The sequence below is a fragment of the Rhineura floridana genome, chromosome 6 (assembly GCF_030035675.1).
Source record: "Rhineura floridana isolate rRhiFlo1 chromosome 6, rRhiFlo1.hap2, whole genome shotgun sequence".
NCBI lineage: Eukaryota > Metazoa > Chordata > Lepidosauria > Squamata > Rhineuridae > Rhineura > Rhineura floridana.
The window spans coordinates 34,806,123-34,826,525 of record NC_084485.1 but is presented as its reverse complement, the minus strand read 5'-3'; the positions used below and the strand labels follow the sequence as shown (position 1 = coordinate 34,826,525).

Here is a 20,403-nt window from a genome sequence, read left to right as displayed (position 1 = left end):
TCCAGGCAACCTTCCCGGGTGAAAAAATTGGTGGCCAGAACAGGAAGGGAATGGGGAACATAAGAACATAAGAACATAAGAAGAGCCTGCTGGATCAGGCCAGTGGCCCATCTAGTCCAGCATCCTGTTCTCACAGTGGCCAACCAGGTGCCTGGGGGAAGCCCGCAAGCAGGACCCGAGTGCAAGAACACTCTCCCCTCCTGAGGCTTCCGGCAACTGGTTTTCAGAAGCATGCTGCCTCTGACTAGGGTGGCACAGCACAGCCATCATGGCTAGTAGCCATTGATAGCCCTGTCCTCCATGAATTTGTCTAATCTTCTTTTAAAGCCGTCCAAGCTGGTGGCCATTACTGCATCTTGTGGGAGCAAATTCCATAGTTTAACTATGCGCTGAGTAAAGAAGTACTTCCTTTTGTCTGTCCTGAATCTTCCAACATTCAGCTTCTTTGAATGTCCACGAGTTCTAGTATTATGAGAGAGGGAGAAGAACTTTTCTCTATCCACTTTCTCAATGCCATGCATAATTTTATACACTTCTATCATGTCTCCTCTGACCCGCCTTTTCTCTAAACTAAAAAGCCCCAAATGCTGCAACCTTTCCTCGTAAGGGAGTCGCTCCATCCCCTTGATCATTCTGGTTGCCCTCTTCTGAACCTTTTCCAACTCTAGAATATCCTTTTTGAGATGAGGCGACCAGAACTGTACACAGTATTCCAAATGCAGCCGCACCATAGATTTATACAACGGCATTATGATATCGGCTGTTTTATTTTCAATACCTTTCCTAATTATCCCTAGCATGGAATTTGCCTTTTTCACAGCTGCCGCACACTGGGTCGACATTTTCATCGTGCTGTCCACTACAACCCCGAGGTCTCTCTCCTGGTCGGTCACCGCCAGTTCAGACCCCATGAGCGTATATGTGAAATTCAGATTTTTTGCTCCAATATGCATAATTTTACACTTGTTTATATTGAATTGCATTTGCCATTTTTCCACCCATTCACTCAGTTTCGAGAGGTCTTTTTGGAGCTCTTCGCAATCCCTTTTTGTTTTAACAACCCTGAACAATTTAGTGTCATCAGCAAACTTGGCCACTTCACTGCTCACTCCTAATTCTAGGTCATTAATGAACAAGTTGAAAAGTACAGGTCCCAATACCGATCCTTGAGGGACTCCACTTTCTACAGCCCTCCATTGGGAGAACTGTCCGTTTATTCCTACTCTCTGCTTTCTGCTTCTTAACCAATTCCTTATCCACAAGAGGACCTCTCCTCTTATTCCATGACTGCTAAGCTTCCTCAGAAGTCTTTGGTGAGGTACCTTGTCAAACGCTTTTTGAAAGTCTAAGTACACTATGTCCACTGGATCACCTCTATCTATATGCTTGTTGACACTCTCAAAGAATTCTAATAGGTTACTGAGACAGGACTTTCCCTTGCAGAAGCCATGCTGGCTCTGCTTCAGCAAGGCTTGTTCTTCTATGTGCTTAGTTAATCTAGCTTTAATAATACTTTCTACCAGTTTTCTACCAGTTTTCTACCAGTTTTCCAGGGACAGAAGTTAAGCTAACTGGCCTGTAATTTCCGGGATCCCCTCTGGATCCCTTTTTGAAGATTGGCGTTACATTTGCCACTTTCCAGTCCTCAGGCACGGAGGAGGACCCGAGGGACAAGTTACATATTTTAGTTAGCAGATCAGCAATTTCACATTTGAGTTCTTTGAGAACTCTCAGGTGGATGCCATCCGGGCCCGGTGATTTGTCAGTTTTTATATTGTCCATTAAGCCTAGAACTTCCTCTCTCGTTATTTGAGAAGCAGCCTTCCTTGCTGCTCCTGTGCCTTTGAGCAGCCGCTTGATATGCAGAAAGGAGCAGGGGCAGCTGTTCACAGCATGGACATAAGCATTATATCTGTTCATTGCCTGCAGATAAAGATGCTGTTAAAGGCACAAGCGCAAGCTGTGATTAAAAAGTTGTACAAAAACAAGGAGACGGGCAATACAAGATGTTCACCATATCAGCATTTGCTCATCCCTGTCCCCCCAAAAAATCCAAACTGCTGATCCCCAGCTCTCTTTCCAAACACTCTACCAAGGATTTTTTAAAAAATCCAAAACCCATCCCAGAAGATATTGTCTGCCTTGCAGGAGTAGCCATTTGTATTAGGAGCATTCTTCAGGTAAGGGCCTCCTGCAGGTATCATTTCATCTGGAGGATCATTCCACACAATATAGGAATCGGGCTTTTAGTGTTGTAGCACCGCCCCTGTGGAATTCCCTCTCATTAAATATTAGACAGGCTCCCTCTCTGCTGTCTTTTCGGCACTTTACTGAAGACCCTCCTCTTTTGACAAGGCATCTCGGTGGAGACCTCGGTCCCAGTCTGCATCTGTATTGGAACTGTTTTGAAGACGTTTTTATTATTGCTTGTTGTTTGCTGTCCTGGCCTCCTTTGGGAGGAAGGGCGGGATATAAATTTAATAAATAAAGAAATAAGCATTCCAGCCGATGCATGCCCCACTTAAAAGGCTCCGGCGAAACTGAATTCGAGGAGCATGAAAGGTTGGCCTGTCAACTCGCCGGCCTACCCCGCCCAAAGGAGAGAGGGCGCATGCTCCCTCACTTTTCCCTTGGCAACGGCCGCCGCCAACCCTATCGAGCAGCCCACCCATTTCAAGCCTCGCGACTCCCCCCATCTCGCCTTCCGCCGAGTCTGATTGGACGCGCTTTCCTCCCAAGAATGACTTCACGGCAGCCCCCGCCCCCGACGCCGGACTGAATGAAGAGCCATTGAGAGAGGGGCAGCTGCGAGGAGCGCAGCCTGGCGGCGGGGGGGGGGGCACAGTGAGCCGAGCCAGACGTGCTGCTGTGGGCAGAGCCAAGGCGCTGGGGGAGAGCTGGCTCAGCAGGAGCAGCAGGTGGTTCTCTGGCTTGGAACAGCCGGAGCCTCAGACTTCGCGGCGGCGCAAGAACGGCAGCCTTAGTCTCCATCCTTAACATCTGCATCGAGGAGCCCACCAGCCTGCCTTCCTCCCCCGGGGAAAAAGAGCAGCGGCGACGGCGGCATCCTTCAGTCTCCTCGGGAGAACAGCAGCAGCTGCTGGAAGAAGCGTCTCTCCTGACAGCATCCTTGATCATCGCATCCTTTCTCCCCTGGGTACCACCAGCATCCTCTTCCCTGCGCTTTCCATTCTTAGCATCACCTTCTCTTCCGCCTTCGCGGGTGGGTTCAAGTCTTCTCTCTACCCCCCCGCCTCATATTTCCCCCGCCTGCCCATTTCTCACTCCCAAAGGCCCCCCCCACAGCAGCCAAGACGCCGCGGGCTGTGCTCCGAGTGAAGAATGGGGCGTCGAAGCTGGCCAAGCCGCAGGCTGCGGCCGAAGCCCCCGGCGGCGCCCCGGGCTCTGGGCTTTTCATGGAGCGCTCGCAGAGTCGCCTTAGCCTCTCCGCGTCCTTCGAGGCCCTGGCCATTTATTTCCCCTGCATGAACAGCTTCGACGAGGAAGACGCGGGTAAGACTCGGCGCGGGGAGGGGGGGAGAGAGCGGAAGAAAAGCGGACAGATCCAGCCGCGGCTTGGAGCTGGAGTTGGTGGGAAGGGAGAGCTGAGGCAGGGCTGCAAGTGAGGCAGCAGCAAAGGGGTTAATCGCTGGCGTGAAGGAAAAGGTGAGGCGGCTCCTGTTGGAGGATAGTGGGACGCTTGGCATGCAGCCCGCCTTGAGCGCCTTGAAAGGAAAGGCGGGATATAAATGTGCAAATGAAATAAATGGATAGGTTGGGTAGGGTTAATCTTTGTTCCATATCATTCAGTCATGTCAGCTGTCTCTCTCCCAGGTAAATAGCAGTGAAGAGGTGGCTTGGGAAAGGGTGTAAAGAGAGATGTTAGATTCTAGAGATGCGGAGGAGAGAGGAGAGCCACCCACACCTGTGCTGATTAACTTTTCATTGTAGTATATATATATGCGCATCATAGGAAGCTGCCTGAAACTGAATCAGACCACTGATCAGTATTGTTTACACTGACTGGCAGCGGCTTTCCAGGGTTTCAGTCAGGATTCTCTCCTAGTCCTACCTAGAGATGCCAGGGATTGAACCTGGGACCTTCTATATGCAAGGCAGATGCTCTACCACTGAGCCACGGCCCTCCCCCCTCCCCCCTCTCTCCCACATATAAAATGCACACACACACATACATACATACATACATACACATACAATCTGATGGTGCAAGAGTCGCTTCTGTATGGTCTCAACCACCTGCCAGTCTCTCACTCATTACCTGCTGCAAAAAACATCATGAATGGAATTGAATGGGGTTTCCTATTTTTGTGTGCCTCTGGAGATGGAGAGAGTCCCCCACATCTTGGGAGCCTTGTTTGTGCTCCTCTGATGTGAAGGGCATGGATGAAATTAAAGAGCTTGTGATGGGTTGGTGGTGGAGGAAGTGGTAGATTAATGTTACCTGCGCCAAGGACATTTTGGGGGCAGGCAAGAGGAAAAGGGGAGATTGGAAATCCAGCGATGGAATAATTGTCTACATAGGGATGAATGAATGGAATGAGGCGGTTGGTGGTAGAGGCTAATATATGACTGGGGCTGGGCTAATGTATGGAAATGATGGGCAAGGGGCAACAGAAGTTGCTGTGAGGGCTTCAAGGTGGATGGGTAAGAAATGTGTTTGTTTTTCACCCCTCCCTCTGCATCCTGAGCTGTGTTTGTCAAGGTAGGAATGCCAATGCAGATAGCAAATGGTGTCAGCCCCTAGGCTATCAGAGTGATGAGGACAAGATGGACCAGATTTGGAAGCTCTACTTGGCTTTCAACAGGACTGTGTGCGATCATCGATGCGCTGACTCAATCTCTCCCTGACTCAATAGGAGCGGTGGATGACACCCCACTTAAACCACCTGACTAGCAATCTGCCTGCCACTGCCCACCACACATGTTGTGTGTATGCATTGTGAGGCACACCGAATTTGGATCCTGAATTAGTGTGTAGAGGATTAAAGGGTCATTCTTGCTCATAATCAAATGAACTCTCTGCCTTTTGATTTACACTGAAATCAAATGTATTTATAAGCATGGTGCAAGCCTTAATCCTTCTATTAAGTTCCTTGGCCTTCTGGATAACGTGATGAAAGGGAAAACTTTAAATATGACCAAAACAAAAGCCCCCTCTGACTGTACATTCTGTGCAAAGATCGGCACTGATCTCGTAAAAACAAAAGAGCGGCCTGTTATTCAAATAGCAAGCCCCACTGTTCTCAGAATAAACACTCTGACCATAATTAATTGACCAGACATGTTAATGCTGTTGGGGTAGAGGCACAGAATGCATTTCAAGAACATGCAAGTTTAAAAGCAATCTGACATAAGGGAGGCTTTAATCCATGCAAATGTACTGATTGGTTAAAATAACATTGTGCTGGGAATAGATGTACTCCAAGAATGAATCTGGTGACATGTTGACTTTGAAGGGGATAATCTTTTGCACTGAGAAGAGGAAGAGGAAGAGGGCCTTTCCCGCTTTTTTGGCTGGGGTAGAGGAATGTCTACCTTATTAATTAAAATGAATTTTGAAATTTCAGATATTCGATAGGCATGCTCTTCAGGAGCCAGTACTAGTCCGAGCTCCCTGTGCAGTGTACATTTTAAATTGTTTTTAATAGCGTATTTTATTGTTGTGACCCACTCTGGGACCTACTGGTGAAGGGCAGGTAATATTATTGTTATTATTATTTGGTGGCCATTGTGAAATGGCTCTTAGCTTAAATTCACCAGACCATACTCTCAGCCCCTCTGATCCCCTGGAGAGGAAATTTTCCATTCTACCGTTTTTGAAACTGAGCTGGAAGAAGGAGAAAGCTGGAGGTAGCACCAGATAAAAGCCACACATTTCTTACCTTTTTTTCTGGAGGGTAGCCTCTTCTTGAGCATTAGGAGATATGCCACTCACTGCATGTGTGACAGCTATGTAGCCCTGTGCAAAGCTGAACTGTGGCCACTGTTGACAGTGTGAGAGACAAAAGAGACAAGAAGATCTGTTTTCCAGGCACAGAACTACTGCATATCATCAGCAGTTTATTACTGCTAGCTGTCACCACTGGTGCAGTTGCACTTAAACTGATCTGTAGGATCAAGGTTCCCGATGTGTGCACTACTGCCCTTCCTCTACCGTTTTTCACTACAGTTTAGCAGTTGCCATCCCTTCATCCCTCACTCCTACTTTCACATTTCTTTTCCTTGTGTGCTTTCTGTTCAGGCCTCAGATTCAATCCTCAGCATCTCCAAACAAGGCTGGGAATATCTCAGTGTGAAAGCCTAAAGAGCCTCTGCTGGTCAGTGTAGAGTCTATTGTAGACAATACTGAGCTAGATGGACCAATGGCCTGACTCAGGAACATAGGAAGCTGCCGTATCCTATATTCCTACTCTTAGGTGTGATTTTTTCATGGTCAAGATACAGATAGCTGTGCATAGAACATTCTTATACCAATGTGCTAACAATTTTGTGGGCTCCTCCAGAGCATTTTGAGGAGGGGCATCTATTCTGCAACATGCCATTGATGCAATAGTAGTGCATTGTTGTGGTTTTATAATGGACCATCCACATACCATTCCACTTTATTAGTTCTGCTATGCTTTCCCAACATCTGCATGATTGCCATCTGGAGAGGCACTCTTGCACTCTAGTGCAACAAAATTGGGACAAAAAGATTAACCGGAACTTTTGTGGTATAAAATACTGTAGGATTTCAGCAGAAAGTTACGGGACATGCACTGACTGGAAATGAAGCAGCATGTCCTCCCCAAAGATTTTGCTGGCGCAAACAGTATTGAAAACAGGTACAACTGCTTTGATAACATCATGAGCACAAATCATCATAAATGCACAGTAAGAAGAACCTCTGGAGGGGCCATGTGTGCATGTGAGAGAGAAAGAAAAAAGTAAAAGAGATTTGGATTAAAGGAGGCTATGTAACTTCAGAGGGAAAGGCATCAGAAACAGATAAAAAAGCAGCATGAGGTGTGTGAGAAGCAGATTGATGCCTATTTGATGGGTGAATAGGTGGGAAATGCACACATTTAATCTTATTTTAACAAAAGAAAAGAAAGGTTGTTAAAAAACAAACTCTAGTAGAAGAAGAACAGCAGAGTAATGTCTTAGATTAGGGACTTTGTGGAATATCTAAACAGACAGACATAATGGAATCACACAAAGGTTAGCATCTGGACATAGAGCATTAATCAAGACAGGATCAGGGATGCCATGTGGATTGTATAAGCTGTTTGTGGGCCTGTTTACATGCCCAAAAAATGTACATCTGCTGCTTTTTGCAGATCCTTTTAATTTGGACCGTTTACTTGATGTTTTACCCAACGCACGTGCATACTACTGTTTTTGCCTTTAACTCCGGATTAAATGGATGCGATAAAAACCAGCATTTGCTTTTAAAATCCGCACCTGCTTCTACCATGTATTACCTTTTAAGCGCCTTTTCTGGCTGCGCAGTTTCTTCGCCGTTAGATCCTCCCTTTTCTCCGCCCCTTTCACTGTCTTGGGGTGTCATTTCGTTTTCTGCGGTTGACGAAGCAACTTCCGGTTGCTCTCACTTTCCTTTCTCCCATTTACTCCTGCTTCCCCCCCAATACATTTCCTCCCCCACTCCTTTAAACAAAATCACATTCCCCACGCCTTCATCGAGGATAGCAGGGCTGGAGCTCGTAAAATTCCTTCCTCAGAGCTGTGGTTTTGGTGCTGTTGTTTACATCTAGCGTGTGTGTGTGTGTGCGAGAGAGAGAGAGAGGGTGTGGAGGACCTCTTCTGCCTCATAGCATCCCCCCGCTCCCCCCCAAAGCTGGATCTCTCCCCCCCCTTGGGCTGCTGCATGCGCCCTATTCGCAGCCATGGTGAGAGGAGGCTGGCGAAGGTGCTGCTGGGGTAAGGGGAAAGGGGAGCTGCCTTGGCGTCTCATCCCAGTATCTGCTCCACTCACGAAGAGCGATAATATTAAACGGTCAATGCTTCCTTTAGTAGCTGCTTTGAATGTCTCTCTAAAGATAATTGTTTGGGGTTTTTTTATGTTTCCCAGAACACATGCTGAGGCTTGTCCCGGAGTGCCAAAGGCACACCAATCTCACACAGGGACAGCCTAACAGCCACGGGTGGGAGCGATTCCCTTTCTTTCAAGCGCCTATTCCTTCATTTAGGGAAACACCGCCCCTTCCCCGCCTCCGCAGTTAATGTGCTAATGTGCGGGTGCAGCAACAAGGAAACACTGATAGCAATAAACACACACGCGTGTGAATGCTACAAAGAAAAACAGCCACTTTATTCATAGCGAGGGCAGAAGTATGTGAACTGTCAAAATCAATCACGATGGAAAAAGCAGCATTTTTAATGTGGATCTGGAGTCCCATGTAAACAGGCCCTAAAGCACACACAGGGGTATTTGCTACAAATAGTTAGCATAGGTGTGCCCTGATTCTTGGCTGAATTTCTAAAGAAGTTGAATTCAAACACTCTTGGGGCTAACAGGAATAATTTGTAATAAAAAAGATGAAAATATTCAGTCTGGAACAGATGATCAAAGATTAGGATCTAACCTTGCAAATACATATTACTAGATGAATTCATTTAATCCAGAATGATGACGTAGATAGGCCTGAACAAAATGGTTTGGAGTGCATGTGGAATTGGGTAGTTCAGTTGGTCATAGGTGGTTACAGTTAACTAGTAATGTGGCAGAACTGGTTTGGTATAATAAAGATAATATTCAAGTTAGACTTGGGTTCAGATTCCTGCTGACCCATGAAGTTACTTTGGTGATTGGCCCAAAGCCACCATATTTCATCCTAACCTGCCTCATAGTAAGGCCATGTTGATTTTGCATTGCTAAGTATGTTTGTGAAGGGTCACTGTGCTCATATAATGCATTCAATCCCTTACTGAATTGCCACTATACTTTTTCTTTCATTTCTCTCCGACCTCTCTGCATATATATATACCTGCAACTGAGAATAAAACTCCATGCCACGATGAAGTAGACTCTTGCCCATAATAAATGTGTTACGCCTTCAAGGTGCCACAAGACTCATTTTTTTTATTTTGCTTTTCCAAGCAAAATGAATTGAAATTAACTAGTCGTTTGTAAATCACACACACACACACCACTTTTTGCTCTTGAGCCTGTAATGAGCCACAACAGGTGAAGAGTGAAAGCTTGTCAGGGAAAGGACTGTAGCTCAGTAGTTGAGCTTCTGCTTTGCATGCAGTTCAATCCCTGGCATCTCCAGGTAGAGCTTGAAAAGATTCCCTGACAATGCAGAGCCAGATGGACCAATGGTCTGACTCAGTCAAAGGCAGCTTCCTGTGTTCTTTTGTCAGTTTTGCTGAGGAGTGGGGAGAGGAGGGAATCATAGGAATGGGGAGGTTTTTCTCTGCTCCCTATAATCTCTCTCTCTCCCCCCACCCCCAGCTAAACAGCTAACTGGTGGTGAAGAGGGAGCTGCTTCATTGCAGAAGATCACCTCAATAGGAGGGGCAGGGCCAGGATGAGGGAAGGGATTGAGTGTAGAGGTCAGTGGCCTGGTGGGAAAGGCTTTTGGGGGGGGCAGATCTGGCCTGTTGGCTAATGGTTCCCAAATGGACAAATATGTAGAAGGCTCCATTACTACACACTGTTTGGGGGCTCCTCCAGGCATCCCGTTTATTGAGTAATCCTGAATTGCTTGCACAAAGCTTAAGTGGGAGTTAGACTATGTCCAGTTATATGCCTTCCTGTTGAACAGTTTATCCCACACCTTCAAATGCATTTCCTTGCCACTTTCTTAACCTCAAAAAGTATTTGTTTTTAAATGGATTTGTTGCAGCAGAGTGCTTTAATCCACTTCAACTGTGCAAACCTAAATTTCCGATATGCTGTTGAATCCCTCTCACATAACACTGACAGTCTGGAGGTGACCTTTGATTGGTGGGAAGTGACATTGACACTCCTTTCCTTCCACTTCTTCTGTAGTTAGTTACCCTTTTACAGTTTCAAAGTAGTAAGTCGGAACCTTGATCCAGAACAGTCTATCGTCCGAAGATTTCCTGGTCTCAAGCAGAACAGTCTTGTGATCACTGGGAAAGGGCTGAGCATGCAATGTTAACACAACAGAAGTAACTGATGTAAATACTAGTTACAGGTTGAATTACTTTTCCTTCTCCCTGGAGCAGCAGCAAGATGGCAATGAGTTCTCTTTACAGGGAAAAGGGTGACCTTTGAAATTTCTTCAATAATAACAGTTGCAGGCAAGTTAGGAAAGGAAAGAGTGGTGTGGGAAGTTTCCTCGGCATTTCTGTTCCTTCTGAAGAAGGTGATAGCATGATATGAGGACTCTGTATTGTGCAGTTAGGGCTGAATCATATTAGCACATATTGCACTAACAAAATAATCATTTTACTTTTGTTGTCACTCTCAGACAAGCTGTCTGCCTGCCCTTGACAGCTTGGAGATTACGCCGCTCTCTAATAAGGACAAAAAGCAAGGGCATTGTTCACATATAGTAAGACTTTCCTAAGATGTTCACTATTTGCACCAACCAAATGCTACTCTTCTCATGCTGTTTCTGTGGAAGAAAAAATTATTGTGCAAAATCTGATGGACAGATGCTGGGTTTGCTTCTTTTCCACAAAGGCGTGGCATGCTACTCTGCATCCTCAGTACAAAAAACATTTCTGTGTGGAAAAGAGGAAAATCACCCTTTTGCATACAGATTACAAGGTTGTTTCCCATCTCATGTACTTGGGGCAAAATCAAGTGGCCCTTAGCTGGAAGAACAACAGTAGAGGAAATTTAATTTCCCCCATCACTTAGGCTTTAAAACAAATTCAACACACACTTCTTCCCCCCCAAAGAACCTATTTATTTATTTATATTTCCGTTTATAGACCATTTACTATTTGAAAGATCTCAAAGCGGTTTACAACAGAATACACAAAGTACAGTAAAAAAAACATACAATATCAAATTAATTTACAAAGCAAAATACATGAACAACATCCATGTACATAAATACAGTATAAAAGCCAGAGTAGGCCTCAAGGGACCCGAGTGCAAAAGATTCAAACACTCAGGAAGAATGTATTTGCAGCTGATACTCTGAGCTCTGACAAACCAGGCAGGTGATGGGAATTTAACACCCATCGACAGCGCTAATGTGATCAGGGAAAACGGGGTCCAAAAACTGTCTGCTCCCTAGGCTTCTGTGGTGAGATGTTTCAGTTCCTCCATCCAGGGTGTGGTGTGAATGGCCACACTCCAGTTGCCCCAATGCACCGCCCTTTCCAGTCGTCTTCTGCACCGACACCAACCAGCCCCCAACTGCGACTGCCCGGGTCGACTCTTCATCCCTGCCATCGCTGCTGCCGCCACCACCCAGGCACTAGTCCTATACAAATGGGTCCTGGATAAGATGAAATGGCTTCCGGGCCCGGAACATCTTCCAGTGTATTTGCAGATCTGTATGTTATACAGCTATGCTGGTATTACTCTGATACTACCGTTCCTCCATTGCCTTTTGAGAGATGTAATGAAGAGACAGTGTGTACCTAAACTAATGACAGGCCATAGAGGGGCCTTAAGGAAAGTCATACTTTCAGGTGAAGAAAGTGATTTCATAGCTGAGTAGTTTTCGCAAACCCATCTCATAACTTCTATCTCTTGTCAGCCTAGAGCATAAATCTTAGTGAGTCCTTCTCACATCTCCTTGAAGGTGCTCAGCTATCCGCAGTAGGGCAGGATTAACAATGGCACGAGGTAAGCTAAAAAAGTAGATTCTGAGCAAAATAGCCCTTCTTTGAAGGCCGAGCAGTTGATCTAACTTATGCTGGACTGTAGATCATCCAGCCTTTCAAGCAACCTAGGTATTCTTCCTTGGTGAAGGACACCTACCCACCCCCTAAATCTTATTCCTTCTATTGCTGTTTCAGGAACTTGCAGAAATCTGCTATAAAAGGTAAAATATAATTGCTATCATATAAAGGTCTAAATGCAATTGGTACTTTGATTGAGTGGGAAAGCCTTAAGCCTTCACTCAAAGGCTAACTACTGCTGTACTACCATTAATAAAAATTATTTACACAGCCACTTTGAAATATACTCAGCATTCCTGGAATGGGCAGATAAAACAAAATCAAGTATGAAGGGAAGGTTAGAGGAGAACCAATTGTGATTCCTTAAAAGCATCTGGAGACCAAAGGCCAAGGGTGCAGAATCTGTTGCACTGCTAGGTTTAGATGACTGGATGCAGGTCTAAGGCCCTGACAATGACAGTCGTTTCCCCCCCCCCATTTAAAAAAATTCTACAGAGCTGCCATGCTGCAAAGGTCCAGACAGTCATGCTGACCAACTGTTTCTCAAAGTCCAAGTGCCTCAGGGCCCCACATGAGCCCTTCAAAATACACACACAAATCTCCCTCTTTAATCAGCCCCCCCACCAAAATTCTCTCCACCTCAGCAACACCAAGCAATGAACAAACACACACAAAGCCTTCTTTAAGCAGCCTCTCCATTTGCAGTTCATCACAGAAGCATCCAGGAAGCTCTCTTCTCCCTACCCACAAATCAATTTTGCCAATGAACATGCACACACCCCTACTCTCCTGTCTTCCCTTGTAGCCCCCAGACCTCAAGAAAGACTCAAGAAGGAAGGCAAACACTTCCCCAAAGGCAAGCCAACAGCCTCTCTCTCAAACCCCAACTTAGCCAAGGAGGAAAGATGTGCTGTTGTGGGTAGGGTTGCCAGGTTCCTGGCCTGAGACTGATCCTGTACCTTTAGGAGAAGAGAAAGTCAGCCAAGTGCAGGTGTTCTTGCAACACTTTAGTGAGAAAAACCACAAGGTGGAATTCTACCTTCCCCCTGCACAACTTTTAAAGATACAGAAGACCTCTTGGAGGCCGGGCCTGGCAACCAAGAGGTCTTCTGTATCTTTGAAAGTTGTGCAGGGGGAAAGGAGAATTCCACCTTGTGGTTTCTCCCATTACAGGGTTGCAAGAACACCTGCACTTGGCTGACTTTCTCTTCTCCTAAAGATACAGGATCAGTCTCAGGCCATGAACCTGGCAACCCTAGTTGGGGGGTAAATTTAGTAGCCACCATTCTCTCACCCACCAAAATTTTTTTAAAGGGCTTACGCAACAAAGACAAATAATTAGAACAAATTAAACTAGAACTATCACCAGAAGCTAAAATGATGAACTTAGGTTATCATACTTGGGACACATAATGAGAATTCACTAGAAAAGACAATAATGCTGGGAAAAACAGAAGGGAGTAGAAAAAGAGGAAGGCCAAACAAGATATGGATTGATTCCATAAAGGAAGCCACAGACCTGAACTTACAAGATCTGAACAGGGTGATTTATAATAGATGCTATTGGAGATTGCTAATTCATAGGGTTGCCAGAAGTCACAATCGACCTGAAGGCATATAACAACAACAACCTCCTCCTCATCCAAGGAAATCTGAGCTCTCTCAATCTCTTCCTCTCCTCTCCTCATACACACAAAATAAGTAAAATCAATGGCTGCTGCCACACCCAATTTTTTAGCTCGGCTGCAAGTGTGTGTTAAAAGTGAGGGAAGGGAATTATGCAGAGGGCAGTCTCGGAAAGAAGACATCCACAGGAAGAATGCATGGTCCTGATTGGTTACGGGGGCCATTCAGAGGCCTGTCCAGCTCTCTGTTTATTTTCTGGGTCTTTTAATATGGAAATGAGTCCATTAACTACTAAGAGAAAAGAAGGGGGAGGGAGGGAATAAATGAGCATTTTGTCTGCCGCCCTCCCAAACTAAGCCTTCTGTAACCATGCTTGTTTTTTAAAACCACTTCCCTCCCAGGAGACAGAGGGTCAGTGCATCTAGGAAGCCTCTCAGTCAGTGGAGCTATTACCGTGGGTGTCAGAGAAAGACTGGCCTATGGCTTTGGAGGTTTTGGGTAGTTTAGAATTTTGGGCGGGCACCACCCCACTTTGCCCAACAAAGCAGTCGCCCTTGCTGTGAGTGTTTTTGCCTGGCTGGAATTTGCTTGCCTGGATGGAGAATAAAGAGGGGTGTGGGAGAATGTGTCTACTGCACAAAGGGAACATTTACAGTTATTGCTCTGCCCACTTTTGCCTGTGGCCCCGCCCACCACTGGCATGTGACCCCTGGAAGATTGCCCAGAAGGGGATGTGGCCATCAGGCTGAAAAGGGTTCTCCATCCCTGGTCTAATGTTTCAGATGGGAGGGAGGGATGCGTGCAGAGAAAAAAGATCTTGGTCTGTGTCTTGGATTTCCGGTACTTCCCTGTCTCTTACTTGTCCCAACTGTCTCTGCACCTCCACTTGTTTACTTGCCAGGAAAGGCAAGAGCCTGCAGGGAAGAAGAGAAAAGTATCCCCCTCCTGATTTGAAAGGGAGGCATGTCCACATTGCAGAGTTCAGGTGTAGTGTCTGTGTGGCTACTGAACTGTTGCAGAGAAGTTGTGCTGCAGCTTGTCAGTCTGTTCCTGAGTGGGTTTCTTTGGGCTCACAAATTGTTTAGTGATAAGTGCTACTGGAAGTCGCTGATTCATAGGGTTGCCATAAATCGTAATTGACTTGGAGGCACATAACACACACACACACAAGTGCATGTCATTTTTTTTTTTAAAAAAAGTAGATTTGGGGGAGAGAAAAAAACAACCCTGGGATTAGGGATGGGAAAATCTCTCAATTTCAGTTTATCTCAGTTTCTCATTTTTTCCAGTCTTAAATTCAGCTCTCCCCATGGCCACATCTGTCTGCAAATTCTTCTTTTTAAACTGCTCATGAAAATTCATCAGCATTTTAGTGTTAGTTTTTCCTAATATTCACATTTTTGTATGCAATTTTAGCTCATACATACGATTTCCTCTAATAAAATGCATTTTGTATATTTATATTCACTAATATATGTATTTGAATGCAAATTTTACCCTAGTACATGCATTTTTGTGCATATTACTTGGGTGGAGGATTGCACTACAAAATTAGTATGAATTTAAAAGACTGGCTGTGCTTTGGTTTGTCGATTCAGAAAGGGTGAGTTAGGTGGGTTCACCTTTCAATACAAACTGAACTGAATGTCTCCCTCATCCGTAGTTGAGATTTACATGGCCATCTGTAGCAGCAGGGGTGGGAGGACTGGAGACAGCCTGGATAGGGGAATTGCTTTTGTCCGATAGCCGAGTCCTCCCCAGGCTTGTTCTCTCTCTCTCTCTCTCTCTTTCTCTCTCTCTCTCTCTGGAAGGAAGGAAGAATGAGGCTTTCGATTACACAGATACTGTAGGCACTTTTACAAATATTGGTAGAGCATTAATAGAGAAATTGACGCAGAAGCTGAAGAAGCGAAAGGACAAAAATGCAAAAATACATTTGTTGCAGAGTGATGGAGCTTTATTACATACACCAAAGCTGTCTGTAATAAAAACAAGGTTCCCGAGGCTTTTCAAAACCTACACATTTTGTAAAGGTGACCAAATAATAACAACAGATTATTTATTTGTATGTTTAAGTGCAGGAAAATCTACTTTATGTATGATATACCCCTCTTACTCTCAGTTAATGTATGATTTGAGTTGTTCTTAACTGTATCAGAATCGACTTGAAGGCAGTAATTTACATTTTTAACTGTATCAATAAAGAAGAGGGGGGGAACTTTTTACGTGCATAATTTTTTTTAAAGAAATCCCTTCAGGCTCTATCCCTAACAACTTTATGGTGGGCAGAAATCCAATAGGTGCTGAAAGAAGCTGGCACCTGTTGCATTCCTCCCTGACAAATGGAACAATTAAAAAGCTGGCATCTTTGGTGGTGATGATCATACCAAACATTTATGTGCCACTTCTAATCTACAAAGTGGTTCTCCTTTATCACTTTCAAAGCCTGACAACAATGTTGAAAGGTAGGCAAGCACCACTCTCTCTATGCTGTAGGAGAAACATGGGCAACCGAGAAAAAGGGGCTTGCATCAAGTCATTTAGGGAGTTTATTGCAGAGGCAAGGTTTGACTGCCCATTTCAAATGCATCTGACAACCTCTGTGAAAATACTTTTTGGGCAAAAAGAAGCCCCTTCATTCCTTTCCTACAGCAGACGTCTGGTAGGTCAGGAACTGGGGAAGCAGTGCGGGGGAGGGGAATTGAGCAGCCATGGCGGTGTGGAAAACCCTCCCCCTCCCCAGAGGGAAACTTGCCCAGTTCTCCCTCAAAACAGGCAGCACAACAGAGTGAAACATTCTTCAGCCTGAAGTCCGCAAGCACTTATAAGGAACCTTCCAGGGACCACATGCAGTGGTGGGTGGAGCCAGAGGCAAAAGTGGGAGGAGCAGTGGGTGTGACTCATACCTTTGTGCAGTGGCCAACATTCCAGCCGCACAAGAGGCAGATGTTGCTACACACACGTATCTCCCTGTCTTCCCTCCAGGCAAACAGGAGGGGTCATCACAGTTCAAGGACGTATTCCAGACAGACACAAGCCATCCAGGAGGGCACAGAGCAATGACAGTGAGGGCTGTGGCCTAGGGAATGTAGCTGTGGCCAGGAGAGAGCCCCAGGGGGGCAAACAGAAAGGCTTAGAGGGATGCATTTGGCCCCCAGACCTTTGGTACCCCTGCTCTCATAATGCTGCTGAAGCAGATTTAATTTTATAGGGTGGTATTCAATACTACTCCGAGTGGACCCATTGAAGTTAATTGACATAACTAACTTAGATTCATTAATTTCAATGGGTCTGTTCTGAGCTGGATTTAATACAACCCACAGTACTTTTCACGTATTCAGGAAGTTTTGTGTCTACACACATATATAAAGCTTAAGGTCCTACAGCAGCCATATGTTAGATTAGTGTTATCATCGTCCCCATATTGTACTGAGGTTCAGTTATAATGGCTGGCCTGAGGCCACGCACTGAGTTCATAGTGGAGATAAGTTTTGAACTCATGACCTCCCAGCTCACAGTGTATATTTCTTGTCATTATTCTACACTAGGGCTTTCAGAGGTGAAAAGCAGGAGAAATGGGCCTCGCCCCAAAAGGCAACTAATCTGAAGCCTGCTTGATCCCACTGAGATCAAAAAGTTATTGCTTGTCAGAACAGTGAGACAAATTATCATCATCATCATTGTCATTATTATATACGACCCTTCATCTAAATAGGATCTCATGGCAGTTCACAAATACGTAGTAAATACGACGAACCACTAATGAAGCACAAATAAGACAAAGTAGAACATTTTTCAAAAGAATTAAGCACTATAGATCCAGCAGCAGTAATGAGTACAGTCTGACCCTGAACATTCAGTTTCCTCCAAATGCCCAGGAAAACATGTAGATTTCACATGATGCCAGATGCCAAATAATGTGAAGGCCATCTGCATCTGCAAGGGAGAGGAGTTCTAAAGATGGGGTGTAACTTCAGATAAGGTCTTGTGCTTTGTCACAGCACAATGGATGACATCCAGTGGCAGGGCAATGAGAAACCCCCCAAACCACCATCACCACTACCACTGATCTCACTAGGAAATAAAACAAGAACACAAAGAAAGGAACAGTCCTTTCCTGCTTTATGACTGTAAATGCCTCTCTCTCTTTGACTGGCCAGAATCTGGAATTAGCACAGAGGGTTGTGCCAGCAAAGTGCTTTGTGGACTGGGATGTAAGCCGACATTACATTTCAATTGATCTCTATGGGGAGATAATGTTTTTAGAATGGATGCCTATCTAGGAGTATTTAGCCATTTGCACAGTGACTAGGTATGAAGCATTTTAAACTCTCTGAAAGGTCTGCAAAGTCTGGGGCACTGGTTGGTTGAAGGGACACCCTGTTCACTATGATCTTCAAGTTAGGCCTTATTTTGAAGTGTGCTCTCAGAGGTGAGGCGGGAGACAATAGTTTTGTGGTAGAGCATATGCCTAGAATGCAGAAAACCTGAGGTTCAGCACTGGGCAAACCCAGACAGTACTGGGCTACTCTGAAATTAACATTTCATTTAGATTTACTTTGATGTATTTGTTGGCATCACAATAAATCCTGTCCTTCCATCATAGGTAAAACAAAACAGAATAGAATTCACTAATAGGCAAAAAACCTTGCGGTTTAAGAACGTACCTATAGCCAACATATATTTCTATCAAACTTTAAAAAGCATGGAAATTGGGCAGCTATAGGGAATGCACCAGGGGAGCAGGAGACCTGACCTCTCTGAGATATTGTACTGCCCTACAGATTTGTCAAATGCAAACACCATTTGGGTTGGTCTTTCACAGTCCAATCCACTTCCTGTGTAGCTTGGAAGAATTTGGTAACATGTGCCTCTGAGCATGCAATCATGGCTAGCATAGGTAAAACTGACCATGGGGGAGGAGGGGAGAGGAGAGAAGAGGAGAGGGAAAGAGGAAGGGGGGAGAGGGGAGCAGAAGGAGGGAGAGGGGGAAGGAGTGGATTGGAAGGGGAGGAGGAGGGATGAAGTAAGGGTGAGGGAAGGGGCAAAAGGGAGGTGATGGGAGGAGGAGATGGGGAGGGCAGGTCAGATCATTTGCATGCTTATTGAGTTCAGTGGGATTTACTCCCGTGCAATCATGCTTCAAAATGAAATGGACTGCCTTCAAGTTGATTCCAACTTCTGGCGACCCTATGAATAAGGTTTTCATGGTAAGCGGTATTCAGAGGTGGTTTACCATTGCCTTCCTCTGAGGCTGAGAGACAGTGACTGGCCCAAGGTCACCCAGTGAGCTTAATGGCTGTGTGAGGATTCAAACTCTGGTCTCCCAGGTCATAGTCCTAGGATAGGTAAAACTGACCATGGGGGGGAGGGGAGGGGAGGAGGAGGAGGGAGAAAGAGGGGATTGGAAGGGGATGGGGAGGAGAAGGGAGGGGTAAAGGAAGGGGGAGAGAAGGAGCAAGAGGGAGAGGATAGGAGCAAGGAGGAGGGGAGGGCAGGTTTGATCATTTGCATGCATTTTGAGTTCAGTGGGATTTACTCCTGTACAATGATGCTTAGGATAGGTGAAAGGACCTGGGGAAGGGGTAGGGAGGGGAGGGGAGGAGGGAGGGGAAGGGATTGGATGGGTGGGCACTGGGCAGAGGGGAAGCCCCTTTCCTTTCCAAAAGGAAAACATTGTGAACAGTATCATTCTTTTTCAGCGTTTCCCCCACCTTTTTATTCTACAGCAGTCACATGTAGCCTCCCTACCCAAATTTAAACCAAAGCTGTCCCTGGCCACATCCGCACCAGACCTTTATTTCCCTTTAGATAGTCATGGCTTCTCCCAAAGAATCCTGGGAAGTGTAGTTAGTGAAGAGTGCTGAGAGTTGCTAGGAGACGCCCTGTTCCCCTCACAGTCCTTCAGTCAGAGCGTCTGACTGTTAAACCACTCTGGCCACTGGAGCTCTGTCAGGGGAATAGGAGTCTCCTCTTAGCACCCTTCACAAACTACACTTCCCAGGATTCTCTGAGAGAAGCCATGATTGTCTCACGTGAAATAAAGGTCTAGTGTGGGTGTGGCCCCCTGATTAGGCAAGCCCAGCAGCTGTGAGTCTGGCGTTTAGAACACTGACAATTGGTTTTTACTGAGCATGCCCGACCTTATCATTGAGTTCAATGCTAAATTTCTTAAATTAATTAAAAATCAGCCAGGCATTTTTTTAAAATTTTAAACTGCAGAAGATGAAGTTCAGAATATGGGGCAAGGTCAGTAATAGGATTACAGGTACTCTGTGACTATGGCTGATTTTTAATTAATTTCAACAGATTATGAGAACTCTGACAGAAAAAAGCCAAATGGGGTCTGTTTTCCTTCTCTCTGTTTTTACACTTTGAACTCTCAAATCTTTCTGACTGTTTTGTGTATTGCCAAGGGTTGTTAAGCAAGCACTTCTGAGTTCAGGACTATAGGTTTTGTAAGGTTTTGTTTTGAACTGAGCTTATGGGAAGCAGCAGAATGGCATGGGGGGTATTTTTGATTTAACATTGCAGAATGCAAAAAATTCGTGCTGACTCTTGTGGCTTTATAATACTGGGCTTGTGCTGCCTTAAAACATAGCTAACTTGAATGCTTTCTGGCTTGGTAAAAGCACAGTTAAGTCCCACGGATTGAAGTAGTATAACCTCTTTGGACATCCGTGAGAATTCGTTGGCTGGTAAATTTTGACATCCAAATAGCACTAGTGTTGATTTCCCCCCAGACAATTTTGACATCAAAAAGGCACTGAGGTTTTTTTTGTGTGTGAGAGCTTTCTTGGTTGTGATGTGAATCTTGTTCTACCATTTTTCCACATTGAAGAAACTTCCTCCTATAATGAAAATTCATCTTTTAAAGTGGGTTGCATTCAATGCTGTGTGTGTGAAGTTTCACTTGTGCAA

At 45.2% G+C, this 20,403-nt stretch overlaps 1 protein-coding gene across 2 annotated transcripts in view; it reads left to right on the top strand.

Annotated features, from left to right (window-relative positions):
• The first annotated feature begins 2,732 nt into the window (after nucleotides 1-2,732).
• RIMS4 (regulating synaptic membrane exocytosis 4) overlaps nucleotides 2,733-20,403 on the top strand; it is a 122,178-nt gene continuing 104,507 nt past the window's right edge. The window contains exon 1 of one of the 2 annotated variants that reach the window (XM_061631426.1): nucleotides 2,733-3,513. In XM_061631426.1, the coding sequence (XP_061487410.1) occupies nucleotides 3,417-3,513 (97 nt within the window). In that variant the 5' untranslated portion in view covers nucleotides 2,733-3,416. The remainder of the gene's footprint in view (nucleotides 3,514-20,403) is intronic. The other variant, XM_061631427.1, reaches the window with a different exon arrangement.